General features: G+C 33.7%; 1 protein-coding gene across 2 annotated transcripts in view; it reads left to right on the plus strand.

Moving 5' to 3' along the window:
• LOC105247808 (matrix metalloproteinase-2-like) overlaps window positions 1-15452 on the plus strand; it is a 166702-nt gene that overhangs the window by 14902 nt on the left and 136348 nt on the right. For both annotated transcript variants that reach the window (XM_025412632.1, XM_025412630.1), the window contains one exon: window positions 837-2048. In XM_025412632.1, coding sequence (XP_025268417.1) covers window positions 1941-2048 — 108 coding nt within the window. In that variant the 5' untranslated portion in view covers window positions 837-1940. The remainder of the gene's footprint in view (window positions 1-836; window positions 2049-15452) is intronic.

A 15452-nucleotide genomic window follows, 5' to 3' on the forward strand; every position in this document is an offset into this window, starting at 1 on the left:
TTCTTTGAAACATTTTGCACGCGCTTTGTATTTTACATATCGATTACTTTACGTACATGATCATGTGCATGATATACGGTGATTCATAAAAATTCATGAGATTCTTTCTCGAACGACCCTCTCTCGATCACGGTTGAAATTCAACTTAATTCCCTTTCCTCTGTGTCCTGCTGCCTTCCATATTTCTCAAAGGTGACGAGAAATCTGGGCTCTTCGAAGCCATTAAGCCCGGCAGTCGTTTATCGTCCCGAATACAAAAGAGCACTGTTTCGCGCGAGTCGTCGAATGGTTCTTTTGAAACCGTACTTGGAACTAAAGGGCCCGATGAAGTTTGCATACTTTTTGTCCCCTCCACTCAGACAGTTTCTGTCGGGGATAAATCTCGATTTGCGGTCTTCCGACTGCGATATTAAACTAATATTCTTTCTCTTTCTCTCTGTCCTCTTAATATAGAATCTATAAGTATTCGGTATTTTTTGCGTTTTATTCCGTAACTGACTTATTATTTAATTAAACGATTTTAATTACGAATGTAATAAACCTTTAATTTCCAAGTATGATTGCCAAGTGTACTTTAACGTGTTAACTAACGTATTTGCACAGCTTTTTGAATTTTGTTTCAAGATATAATTTGAAATTAAAAGTATCAAATTAAACACTATTCTGTATAAAATTTTAAACCGCCAATACGTATATTTTATGAATATTTGGTAATATAATTGTTATATATATAATAAAAATAATTAATAAAAATAAATGTTATATATGATATTTATTGTTACAATAATATAAGTTTTGATATGATCTTTTTTTTAATGGATGAATTTGTCACCCAGGTCGGCGGATGGACGTGCCAGCCGCTGGAAAGCCCGAATCCGGAGGAAAGTACGAAGAAGCCGGTAATCATCGCCGTCGTCATCATCGCCGCGGGCGGCGCAGAAGGACAACTGAGTTGACGAAAGTCGACCGATTTACGAAGAGGAAAAGAGAAAGGAAGAAGCGCGAAGCAAGTAAGTAAGCAACGACACGGAGCATCAGTTAATCACCGTCATTGCGGTCGATCGAGGCGAACGAAGAAGAGGAAGAAGAAGAAGTGGGAAAAAAGGAAGCAGGAGAAGCACCCGTTGGTGGGAGAAACGATCGGTGAAGGAGAAAAGTCTCAGTTCGCCTCTGAAGACATAAACGACGTAGACAACGTCCGACCACGTGAATGTGTTCCCATCATCCGTAGCTTAGGCGAGAGTGATTGCCAATTCCCATTCATTCATTGGCAACATGCGGTAGACGCTAATCTCGATCGAGAAGCCGATTATAGTGATTTTCTTACGAATTATTTTCAAATTGATTTTACTTGATTAGTCTTCTTCCTTTTATATTTTATACCTTTTGAGAGAATTTTGAAGAGCTCAACAAGTATTTATATTTGGAATATTTCACATTTTACGAATAACTTGAGGAGATTATCAGGATTATTTAGCGATTGGAGAGAGAGAGGAATTATTCCGTGGGATTTCTGTTCCGGCTATCTCGTGCTTTGATCGTCCTGAACGGATTCTCCGAATCACTCATTCGGTTTGAATCTTCATTCCTGCTTCGTGTTTCGTGGGTAGAAGATCCTGAAGAGACTCGAGAGACCAGTCGGTGGAATCTCGATCTCTTCTACTTCGCGTGCGCTTTGATTATTCCGAAGGGACTCCGAATCGTCAGTGGAATCTTCATCTTCGCTACTTGAATTCCAAAGGGACTCAAAGTGTTATTATTATTCGTGGTATGTGATCTCGTTGGTATATTTGACTTTGACAGTGACAGTGCTTTCGTTTTTTTTAAATCGTTATTAAGTTAGCGAATTGGCGTGAAACTCTCGTTCGTGGAGAACATCGGAACAATCTCTCGCGAGTGTTGTATCAGTGTTGCCTCTTCTTTTTAGGGAAACTGGACAGATGCGCTCCTTTGCGAAGATGATGCGTCACATCCTCATCGTCGTCCTTCTTGCCGTGCTCGTCAACGGAGCACCGAGATCATCGATCATCTACGCGGACGACAAAGCGGTGAGTGATATTATCTATTTATTGAATCTCGGAAAAGCGAGAACTAAAACATCTTTTGGTGACTAAGTCATCGGCGATGAAGTATCCAATTTAACCATTTTTACGGGAGTAGTAATTGATTGATTATTAATTAAAAAACTCAGTAAATAATTTATCTTGTACCAAAATACTGCAGAATATCGAGAAATTTAGAGAATAAAACTAGTGTAAATAATTTTTTTGTTATCGATTTGCATTTCTCATATTTTTTAATTATAACTTCTTTAAAAAATATAATTATAACATCTTTTGTCATTTAATTCATTAAAAGGTGGAATATGACTTGAAAATAAATTGGATAAATATATGAATTATTATAATTTCTTTTATTATTAAATTGTTAAATATTATTTTGCAGAGAATTTATTTATATATATTGTTTTTTCCTTCATATTTTTTCCGTATTTTTAATTTAATAGATCTGTAATTCTCTATTTCACTGCTAAAGATTCTTTATTTGGTAACATAATTAAGCATCTGGCTATGTTGAATAACAAAGTTTCATTTTGCACCGTTGGATATTTCATCATCACAAACATCGAGTTACGCTATTCCGAGATCAATTATAATTGTGCCATACACGTGGCGATTATGACGGCCCTGTTCTGGAATAATTTAAACGGAACTCGTGCGAGTAATTAATTGATTACTGCTCACGAAAATCCAGGTGAATCATATTTTGTCAAAAAAATTCGTCCATATCTTTGAACATATATATCAATTTTAATAACATCACTATAAATTCATATTTGAAAAAGTCATATTTATATATTAACTTGATAATGTATGCATCAGCAGGAATTGAATTATATTTTATTTTATAAAAAGTAATATATAATTCGACTATAGAATATTTTATAGAATAATATATACATAATATATAGCGAGTATACTTCAATTATAAAATAACGCTTATACTTTCATGAATTTAATTATACTATATTCTCTACATATTTTATTTATCGTACTGAATATGTCTGAAGAGAATATATCATAGTATCCTTTTTTTTAAATGTATTTTTGAATTTTTAAAATTGTATTCCAGTCAGAGCTTCAATTGCTTTACTTTACTTGGTTTTCCGCGGATTGTAATCAATTATTTTGCACACATACATTTGTGCTAGGTTACATTTCGCGACCATGATGCAGGATTAGCTTTTCCTGCAGAACGTCATTCGGGGAGCAATTTAGCTCGTGTTTCGACGGCGAAGAATAATGGAGCCGCGGATATTGGAATCCACGGGGATTCAGATGTAACGGCGAGTTTCGGAAGCGAGTTTCGACAATATTGCGCGGGTCAAATTTGGTGCGCCGAAATCGCGCTTCGGACAGGATATTAGAGATATTCAATCGCGCGATATCGAGTAGACAAGCGAGTTTAGAGAATTGCAGTATCGGGGCAGTCAATAACGGTGTTGACACCAAGTTTATTCAGTATTCAGGATGAATCGGATATTTCCGTGGTTATAACAGTATTATTTGCATATATATTAAAATAATTATTGTTTAATTCATATGCATCATATTATCGTAATGTAATTTTTTCCATGAAATCGTAATTATTTTTTTCCTTTTTTTTAGAAAGATTTTACGAGACGTCATTATTTTTATAATTATTTTATTCCGTATCAAATATTTGGGCTTAAGATTGATTTCCCTTAAAAACCTCTCTTTTAATTAAAATTTTTATTAAAATGAAATCCATTTGCGCGCGCGCGCGCGTGTGTGTGTGTGTGTGTGAGAAAATGCAAACTGCAATTTTTAAAACAGAATAAACGTTTAGTTTTTAATCGTCATTGTAAATAACAATTTCACAGATTTTTATGAAAAATATTTTATTTTTAAATATTTTATTTTTTAATTAAATTGCTTAAAAAAAGAGATATTTAAATTACACTTTTCAAATATATTTCTAAACACACACATGTATAAAGAATTTATATAAATATTTTAAATAAATTATATAAATATTTTAAATAATAATATTTTATATAATTTATGATTTTTTAATAAGAAGATGTGCTTCGTAGAGATTCAAGATATCGATAAATATCTGCATCTTTCTCTCTTATACTCCTTTGTTTTAGGCAAGGGTAGATTATTCCGAGTGTTTTTAGTCTTTAGCAGAAGAAGACGGTCATATCCCCTTTAACCTTGCTTATCTACGGGCATCGATCATATTAATTCGTAAAGCTACACGCATGCAGATGGTGCTTCGTAGTGTGCTCGTATTCATAAGGCACTTAATATCAAGCAGAAGCTCGTAAAGCCGACTGCGGTGTTATACCGTTGTGTGTATGAGTATATGGGATACCCCCGCGATAGCGTCTGGGACTCCCTGTGGGCTTTGCGGTTCTACCAGGGACAGTTCTATAGTTTTCGCCGAGCTGTAACGTTCCATTACCTTAATATATTACGAGAATCGCTCGTTGAAACGACTTACAGGCATATCCACGTATGAATAAAATTTTGATTACTTGCGTTATAAAATTCATATGAATAAAAATTAAATGCAACGTGAATATAGTATTTATATTTGTTAAATTAATTTAAACGTAGTCGTATGCGCAATTTTAATTTTTGATTTTTTTACATGGCATATATGATAAACCTACATATGATTTTATAATAATTTATAAAAAAATGGAATTATAAAAAATATGTAGGGTAAATAAGGAATTATCTTCTCTCTTTATTTCTAACATAGGCAGTGATAACTGTTTTCAAATAGGATCAGGTCGCAATAAAGATAATTGTATACGTTTAATTGTTCCTTAATGACTTTGCTCGATAGAAGAAGGTTTTAATATAATTATATTTCGGGATGAAGGAGTGAGGCAAGGTGCATTGGCAATGCAAAAGTAGGATTCTGCGTCGCTAAAGTTGGTCGCTTGGGAATTAATGGTACGCTGCGTTCCGCGGCATTAACTTTTTCCGTGTGGTTTCAGGCACAGCTTTATTGTACTAATGACTGCCAGGAGAGAACGAGCTTAGTGTTGGCCTTCGTATAACAAGTATATTTTCTTTTTTTGTTTGCGCGCAAAAAAAAATATTTTTTCCATTCCGCCTCGTGTATTTTTCGTCGCGGAATCATTAATCCGATTGGCGTCCAAGTCTCGTCAGAGATACGTAATGGCTTACATTTGCGTCCATGGTATATGTAATTATTCGCGTAAATTATCAAATTTTATTTTACCAAATTGCAGATAAAACGCTTCAATTTTCATCTGCATCGAGCGACCGACAAGGAAAAATTTAATACATCGCGGGGATTTTTTATTCAAAGCGAGGAGCCCCAACTAGGGAAACATAATATGTCGCGACAAGTTAAGTTAGGTTGACAAAGAGAGTCGGAATTAATTGCACTCTGTGATGGTCTTAATATACGCGTTTTTCGCAAAAGAGACGTATACATAGTTATATTTTGTGCTTTTATTTTGAACTGTCTAATGTAATTTACCTACGTAATGTATCTCTCAACTCTCTTTCCTTTTATTATATGATTATGATACATTTTAATTTTAATTTCATTTTTAAACATATAAAATGGATCTCTTTAAATACGTACACATATATATTTTTTAATAACTTATTCTTCTGATTATAATTGAAAATATCATTAATTTTGATTATATTATCACTATTCATTATATACTCATGAAGGCAGATACATGATTTAACTCGTTTGGGGAAATGATACAACATATCGTATTAATAATAGGTAGTGATTGTTGTAGTAAAGCTCAACAGCAAATTATGAGAGCATTGTCGATAATCATGATATCAAAATTGCGGATAATCTTTCGATTATATTAATTGAAGCCAAATATAATAATTTGTAATAGTAAAGGGTTACATATTAATAATGATTTTCGAGAATGCAACAAAGCGCACACATTTATCTTTATATTTTATCAACATAGTAATTTAATTTAATTATTAATTGTCTTATATTTAGCTTGTTGAAGAGATATTATCTTTAGACTAATATTTATTAAATTATAAATAGATTTTATAGCATGATAATTAATATATAAACAGATTTTATAGCATGATAATTAATATAATAAGAGATAATTAATATAATAAGATTTAACCAAGTATATATATTTAATTAATTTGTATTTAATTTATATTGTTTATTTACAAAGATTTTGTTCGTTTTTAATATTTGATTAAAAATTCTCATCAAAAATAAAAAATAAGGCAAAATAGTATTTATATAAAAATGTTTTATATCTGCTCTTTTACAATGCATTTCCCATAAAGGTTTCGGAGCGCGAGGAAGTTAGGGAAAATATATTCCAACCATCGTCGGATACGTGATCCATTCGGTTTATTTCCGGCGAACATAGCGCGCGACACACGTTATACCTTCGTTTCTCTCCATGTAACTGGTCAGAATATTTCACTGGTCGGAATATTCCGTCAAAATTCCGCGTAATGGTTGTCGTGCTCAGAGTTTTTGATTTTTATCTTTTTTTCGTCAGATTCTGCAATAAATTAACATAATATTTACATTCTAACGACTTTTTTGCGTCATTAGTCAAACTAATTTTATATGAATAAAAAGGAAAAAAAGAATACAAAATTATATTCGTAATTTTGCTGGCGATCCCGAAAAATTTGTCGCAATATATTTCATTTAGTTTTATCACGAGAAAATATTAATAGCTCGAATTTTTTTTAAATATAAATAGCATTGAAAAGATCTAAATTAAATTAAACAATACATAATAAATTTAAGTAATGGAGGAAAGAGCAAAGAAAGTGAATTAAATGATAATATATAGTAAAAGAAGTAATAAAAGAAATGGACGAAAAAAGCTAATAATTAATATTATAAAATCAGTTTTCAGCAGAACGTATATCACAAACATTTGTAAATTTTGTATAATGTTTAATGCGATTTAATATCGAGTTATCTAACAGAAATTGACTTGTTAGATTTTTGATATTATGCCAATTTAATTGATATTTAATGCTACAAATTTGACGATAACTTTTGGTTGCATCTCGTATAACTTATGTGTTATGGCGAGTTTTGCTAATGCGTTTCGTTGCATCAATCAGCATCGAAAATTTAATTCTTTTGAAAGGTCCACCAACACTTGGCACAGTCACAGCATCGTGTATCGAGAACGGAAGTCATATTGAAAGGAAATATATCACGTTATTTTGATCCTCCTCGATCGTGCGAAGAGAGCGCGTATCTCGTTGCGAATAGAGAAAACGCAAAAAGAGACAGAGCGTGTTTCTATTCGATCGATTCGCCCGACAGGTCGTGTTATTCCTACGTTCGTTCGTTGCATTCGTTTGCATTCTTCGACGGGGTGGCAAAATGAAATGCATCCCTGCCACGGTACGCGCCGCAAATTCTTTCTCTTTTTCTCGCCCCAACCGAGTTTTCAGTGAGTCAATACTATCGAGACGGTGGAACGAGCTTTACATTTGTCTCTGGCTATTGTGAAATTCTCGCGGCGGAATCTTTGCGATTCGCGTTCGGGGCAAATCTTGTCAGCTAGGAATGCAACCTATAGAGAGTAACGTAAACAAAGGAATTCGCTTTTGTTCTTCGAACGGTTGAGCGGTTTATTTCGAGAGAGTCTTGAATTAAGCATAAAATGATGAATTTGCGAAATACTCGAATACTAGATGCAATTTCAATTTCCGAACCATGTATTTACTCCGTAATTATCTGTTGTGTATCTTCGAATAATCTTTAATGATTGTAATGTTTCAACCATATGCAAGATACTTTTGATCTCACAATCAGAATTGATATATCGGCGGGAAGTGCGTAATTTTGTAATTTTTCGAATCCTACGCAATGCGACTTTCCATTTGTTTGCGGCTGATTAAGTGCAGCGCTCGTCATTTCCGGACATTTTTCGTCGCGTTTCCGCATTCACGGCGCGCATTATTAATTTTGCTATTATCTTCAGAATTTCAACGCACTCTTGGCTGCGCGCATATATTAATTTCCGCTACCCGTTTATTATGCGTTTTGTGGCGCGTCGAGAGAGCCTCCTCTCCCCTTTAGCCTCTCTTTCGTTACAGAATAACAGTCAAAATACAGTCTGAATACAGTCAAAATGCAGGCATTGTCGTTTTGTTTTCCCGATATTCTGCCGCGATAAGAGATTACCACTCTATAAATAATCGAGTAAGAAATTATTCAGTAGTCGAATTTACGTTGAATTCTCTCGTTGCGATATTTCATCCCGCTTGGTATACTTATATCGTTGCATTAATAAGTCGTTTTACAACTTTTATATTTATATTCTTTTATTATAATTTTATTAAGTATCATAACCACAAAAATATTTAATATTCGATGTTTTCTCTCCCTCTTTTCTTCAATTGAAATTTCACGTTGTAAAATGAAATTCTCTTCTCAACATTTTTTCCTGAAACTTAGCTCTTTTTCTTTTTAAATCCAACTCTTTTCGCGGTACTCGAAAAATGCATAAACAAGAAGAGTAATATTTCGCTTTTGACAGCGGATTAATGAGTTTGCCGAGCACGTTCCTCCGTCTCTCTTGCGATGCATTTCCGTTTCAAAGCGTCGTAACATCGCAAGATGCATCCGCATCTCTCAGAAGCTTCTCCGCAAACTTCTTTGGACTGTATATGGATGTGGATAGAAGTCTGAATTAACTGTCGAGCATAACTTGGGCGCGCGAATAATTTGCGGAAAGTTCGCGGGATGCGCACGCGATCTGCAAATTTGCTCAAGGCAACGCCATGATCGCAAGCGCTTTCGTCGACAACTGCAACGGCAAACAAAATACATAAACGAGTAAACGATGGGCAAATATCGGGTTGAGATTGCAGAGAATATTCTTGTATGTTAAACGTTTAATGTTTAACGTACAGAGATTTCGCTCAATTTGGTCGTAATTAAGAGGCACAATGGCTGCTTTAATCTTAAATAATTGTAGTATCTCTTAAAGCTATTGTAGTAATTATAATTGAATTCTAATCTCTAGGATAAACGCTTAATTCTTTGAGAAGAAAGAGAACGAGACATTTCCCCTTTCCTTCATTTTTAATTATTATCATAAATCGGAATTACTCAAATTAAGAATTTTATCTCGTCTCATAACCCCTTCTGCCTTTTATGAATTTTAATTTATTTTACAATTATAATTTTCACAGAAATTATACGAAATTAAAATGATGGTAAAATTAAAAATTCGGAAATTCAAATTTTTCTCGTCTATGGCTTACGATTCCGTCTTATCGTGCGGTTTACGCTTCAAAACGTGTCTCGCATTAACAACGACGTCTCGCCAGAGTTTTTGCGTGCGTGCGTTACTATCGCGCGTGTCTCGCTCCATTCGTGCTATATCGCTCGTCTAATACGTACCTTTTATATGTCGTGCAGACACGGGGTGGATGACTAAGAGCCGCACACGGTCGATCCCGAAAGTCGCTTCAGCTTATCGACTACACGCGCGTGTTGCACGCGTACTTGGAGCGTCGTGGCGCCTGCGCCCATCACTCTCTGGCTTTCCCTCGCTACACAAAAATCATTTCCCGTCCCTCGAGTTGGCGTTGCCATCCCTTTGTGGGAATCCACCCTCGTTCTCGAGGAATGTTCTACGAAACATCAATGATAATACTAAACGAAAAAACACGCAATGTTCTGCGTGTACAAATTATTTTTATTATATTTTACATGAATGGAAGCGTGAACAAATTTTATTTTTATGAAATATAATGTGATTATGTAAAAGGAAAAGAGAAATGGAAAGAGAGAGCATTAAATAATTATGGCAGAGTGTGTTAAGATTAAACAAAATGTGCAAGGCGATAAATTTTTTATTTAATATTTTTTCGTGGTATTATTAGATTTCTATGGCATAGACGGTATTTTTATCTACAAAAAAATTGAAATAATTATGAAGAGGAATAAAACGTATATATAAAGATATTAAAAAGTTAAAAAAAAATTAAAGATTATATAAAATTGAAGTATTTAAATTTCGTAAAGATATTTAAGGATTAAAGAGAGTCAAAGCTCCTTGCAAGTCGACAAGCTTAATTAAGAATCTGATATTTCAAGAATATGCGAGCAAGCACTACTCGTGATACGTATGTTTTTATTCTTTTTATAGTCATGTAGAGAGAGAAACTCGCTTAGAAATTCGTAAAAAGGAATAACAAGGGAAACGCCTCGGATGTCTTTGAATTGCCTCGAAAGTTTGCTTCTGCGAGACGTAATGCATGTGATTCCAATTGAAGCCATTAGATCGGAAAGGGTTGAAAGCACGTCAGATCTCGACAGAGAGAGAAAGAGGAAAAGAGAGAGAGAGAAACAGAGAAAAAGCTTCCAACTCGGTCGCACCAAACGACACGTCGTCTGTTGAAAGTCTGTTTGACAGATAGACGTGATCGCAAGCAATGTTATCCTCTTAGTCACTTTAAGCGAACATATCACAACACGACCTCGCATTCTCGGCGAACATTTCACCCTAAACGCGACTACGCTGCATTTCTAGCCTCCAGCTTATGCACACACATCTCGTACGTACACATACAGTACATGATTTTGATATCGTGCACCATTAAATCAACTCTCTTTGAGATACTTAAATCCTTACTTTGCATTCAGGATTGAATTAATATGTAACACAAACAGTTTCTAATACGTAATATAAACAGTTCCTCGGAAGCTTATGGCCTTTGGTTTAGAGTTTAGATAATAAGCTCTCATTTAGAGCTAAAGGCGTTTGTGATTTTGCGTGAAATATATACGATCTTTTGTGGATAATTAATTTCGGGTTAAATACGCGATATAATAAGTACAGAGTTATATTTTTCAAATTTGTAGAATGCCATGTCATTTAAATTATAATTAAATTTTGTTGTAATTAAAATTATAATCGGTATAAAAAGATTTTCTTTTTTTATATTATATTTTGTTTAAAACTATATTATTTATACAATTATTCTTTAGTTGAATATGTTTTAATATATACAGGGTGGCCCCGAACGTTCCAGCCAGACTTTGAGATCTTATAGGAAATTTAATTCTGAACAGAAAATTTCCTATAAACATGGGTCGAAAAATACTTCCTTAAGAAGTTATCGCTCAAAAACCTCTGATGAAGGAAGAGCAAAAGGTGAAAAAAAAATGAAACTAAATCAATTTCTTGCAAAACGTCTTTATTCATTTTCTACTATTATGTGCTATTACTAAAATATTAGTTTAAAACAAAAATTATTTTATTTTCATAAAAGAAAAAGAATTTTATTTTTTATGGTTTTTTTCAAGAAATTTATTTAGTTTCATTTTCTTTTCACCTTTTGCTCTTCCTTCATCAGAAGTTTTTGAGCGATAACTTCTTAAGAAAGCATTTTTCGACCCATGTTTATAGGAAATTTTTTGTTCAGAATTAAATTTCCTATAAGATCTCAAAGTCTGGCTGAAACGTTCAGGGCCACTCTGTATAATAGCAATAAAACTATATTTTTTCACAAGAAGAGAATATGTTACTATCAAACTGAATAATTATTATACAATTAAGAGTAATTAAAATATAAGAGTAATTAAAATATAATTAACTGAAGTTAATGGATTATTATTGGCAATTCCGTCAGCTTAACCTTTCGAAATCGAGTTGGAGCGATGGTTAAGTACACAAGTGATTTCTGAGACGCGATATCGAGGGGTTAATCGATAACTTTGTCGGAGGTCACTATGAATCACGTTAAAGATGTTCTCGTGGCACGGCAGGAGATGACACTATTCACTTTTGCTTTCAAATTATTAAAGAGCAAACCCTATCGTGATATTGTGTAATTTGCTGATGCATTTACAGGTTTATAGTTTTTCGAATATTCAAATTACATATATCATAAACACTGTGATGTCAGATTTAGCATATAATTATTGCAATAATTGTAAAAATTCTACGAATAAAAACATATTTAAATTATTATTATAATATTTCCTGAATAAATTATTTTATGATTTTGTGATTAATAAATTACAATTTGAAAATTATGTAAAAAATTATAAAATGTTTTTCTCAAAGTGTTTCCCATTTATATAACGCTTTACATAAATTTTTTTGTAAGGTAAAATAAAATTATAATCTTGCATATTTAATTTACATATATTTTAGTGATATAAGTTAATTTTTTTTTATTTTATGAGAATTTCATATATACAGCGGGTTCGTAAATTAATTTTTAACTTTCTTAAAAAATTTCGCATAATATATTTGTTTCTAAATATTATAATAATAATATATTTAAATGTGTTCGTATTACGTTGTATTGATTACATGTTCGGTATTTTCTGTATTTTTTTATTCGTTTTTTTTTCTGTTTTCCAAAGAGAATGTAAAATCAATACCTCCGTGCTGGAACAAGTATGTGCTTGAGAAAATGAAGGATTACTCAAATATTTGTTCTTTAAGCTTCGGAATAATAATATTCGGTTAAAGCAGAATATGCGCATATTGAATATCTTTTCTTTATTTATAAATCAATATTTTTAAAACACATGCCAATAATTTAAAATAATATCTGTATGTGCGCGCTGTAACGCACTTATATCAACATGCTATATTACATTGATATATCGCCCATCTCTCTGGAAGCATAGCCTTATTGCAATTTTTGCCCGTCGATATTTGCTTTCGTCAGCGTCATCAGAAGCTTTAAAAAAATATGTACATATACTCGCAATGATATGTGACATTTTTATTTTCAAGCCTAGATATCAGCTGCTCCAATTTCATGATATTGACATATTCCTACTCCGAAGCTCGTTTTTTTCTGGGATTCAAATGATGTCGGTCTCGTTGCTCGAGAGTATATGTATTTTAAATGCCGGGGACCTTACTTTGAAACCATTAAGCCGAGCATTTATACTCGATCGAGGTCGTTAACTGCAGGAAGCGTCGGCCGGCGCGCTTAAATATAAGAATGTATGTGTGTGTATGTGTGTGTCACGACGTGCGTACGTTGCGTGCATGCGTATATCGCTGTCTCGGTCGTCGATGATATCCAATCGTGATCTAAGGGACTCGACTTCGCGGAAAAAGGGAAAAAATCGCGTCATTAAACGCCTACGCGATTATCGGGTTCACGCATGTCTAGACGTCAATCAAGGGTATATGTAAGCGTAAATGTAAGCGTACACTCCATCCTCGATTTTTCGTTTCTTAAGCGAGGGAAAAAGCGCCACGGTTGACACACGTTACGAGCGATAATTTATCTTGCGCGGATGCAATGATGCGTTCGTATCTCGAGAGATGCTGCCGGCGCCGATCGATCGTGTAATTACCGCAGCATTTAATTAAATCTCCGTGGCGTGTGGATTTATGTCTCCCGAATCCTATTATCTGTTCGCGACCTCGCGTTTTCGGGTTGGAGTTATTCGAAAACCGCTGGTTGTGAAATTATTTATTTAGTTATATTCCGATATATTTGGTAAAAACAAAATTCTTTAAAATAATAAATATAATAATTTAAAATAATAGAAATGAAGACAGGTAAATGAAAATAATTGATACGTTTTTGTGGAATGGAAAGGTTTTTTAATGAATGTTATATTTTATTTTTATATATTAATTTTAATTATAAATATGTATTAATATAATTATATTATAAAATATAAATATAATTATGTATATATTAAAAAATATATAAAAATTATTAATCAGAAATATATATAATTTTTAAAAGATTCTCCCCAATACACATAAATAAATAAATTAATTAATTAAGTTAATTAATTATTTAATTAAATTTAAAATTGAATAAATATCTATCTATATAATTGATCTTTAAGTTACAGTCTGATCTTAAGTTGAGTTTCGAAAATTAATATTTATAAAGATTAAATATGCAATTGCTGTTAATTTTTGTAAAACGCGTGAAACGAAAGCAAAATGTTATCGAGGTAAAACTAATTACGCGATATTCGACTCTGACCAGTGGATATAATTTTCTGTAATCGCATTATGTATGATAATTATCTGTGCCATGAAATTATGATCAATTTGTTAATATTGATTCATAGAGTTTTTAGATTTTTTAGACCTCATGAATAAGATTTTTTTCTTATTTCTCTTATTTCTAGTGCTATTTTTACGCGATTTTTCAAATTCTTTAAATTTCCACGAATAAAGGGATATTTTATATTTCTAATACATTCGATTGGAACTACACGCTCGCTGTTCCATAAAAGTCTCTATGGAACGTATCTAATATTTCCTCGTGATTTCGCATTTATTCCCGCAGGATTCCCGCCGTGTTTCCGCCGCATCGGCTCTTCTCCTCGGTCGTGAACCAATCGTGCGTAAGATCGCGATGCGTGCACAGGCGTGACTGGCATCGCGTACGAAGCCACCGTTGATTCCTCCCGACGAGACCGGCCGTAATTAGTAACACATGTGGCGAACGTCGTCGGCCGCGAGCAACCCTACCCATCGACAGATCGTGCCAACGCTCTCTCCGATCGCGCCACATTGTAGATTCAGGGACTGTACACTCGAGATGACCACATTGATAAATCGCGCGAGTTTGTAAAAATTTACAAGAGAAGACATTAAAAATACGTAACATTAGATATTATAGCGTAATAGCAGATTAATCTTGGTGGAAAACGCGAAAGCGTATGTCTTATATAATGTATCGCACGACGTATTTAAACTTGAAACAACACTGACTGGAATTCATGAAGAGAATATTTTTCTATCTTAGGCAATTTATCATACCTTTTTATACTCCTATATATTTTCATTGCGTTTATCAGCTTTATGTCGCTCGAGCAAAAATTGCAAGAGTAATTACATTTCAATTAGATGGACTAATTATCCGTGCACGGTATATTATCATTGCAATCCGGATAATTCTGGCGAATGTCAGAAGTTGGCTCGAAAAACGACATTTTAAGTGTTCCTGACGATTATCCTTGCACCGTAAAACCAGTCTATAAAAACGACGGTCTCCTCTCCTAGTCGCGCAGCTGTTCTCGTCGTCGTGTATCTCAATTAACGACGAGTCCCGTTCATTAGTCATCCTCCGGTTAGGTAGACAGACAAGGCAGTCGGACACAAAGAATATCCGTTATGGAAGTCATCGAAAAATGTCGTGACTCGTTCTCTCGTGCTTTCCGTGTTATACGTGACATTTTTCCATCCCTAAAATCACTCGACCGTGCTTCTCTTTCACCGAGATTCACGCGGAAAGCTTCTTATCGGCAACGAGACTAGATTGTTTAATTCTACATACGGTCTATGATAATTTGATCGGCGACAAGCCGATTCTTCGCATGAATCATTCATCGACAATTGAGACTCGTTAGAATGAGATATGTAGTACAATTTTAATGTAGGAATA

This window comes from Camponotus floridanus, unplaced genomic scaffold (assembly GCF_003227725.1).
Source record: "Camponotus floridanus strain SB8 unplaced genomic scaffold, Cflo_v7.5 scaffold109, whole genome shotgun sequence".
In the NCBI taxonomy this organism is placed as follows: domain Eukaryota; kingdom Metazoa; phylum Arthropoda; class Insecta; order Hymenoptera; family Formicidae; genus Camponotus; species Camponotus floridanus.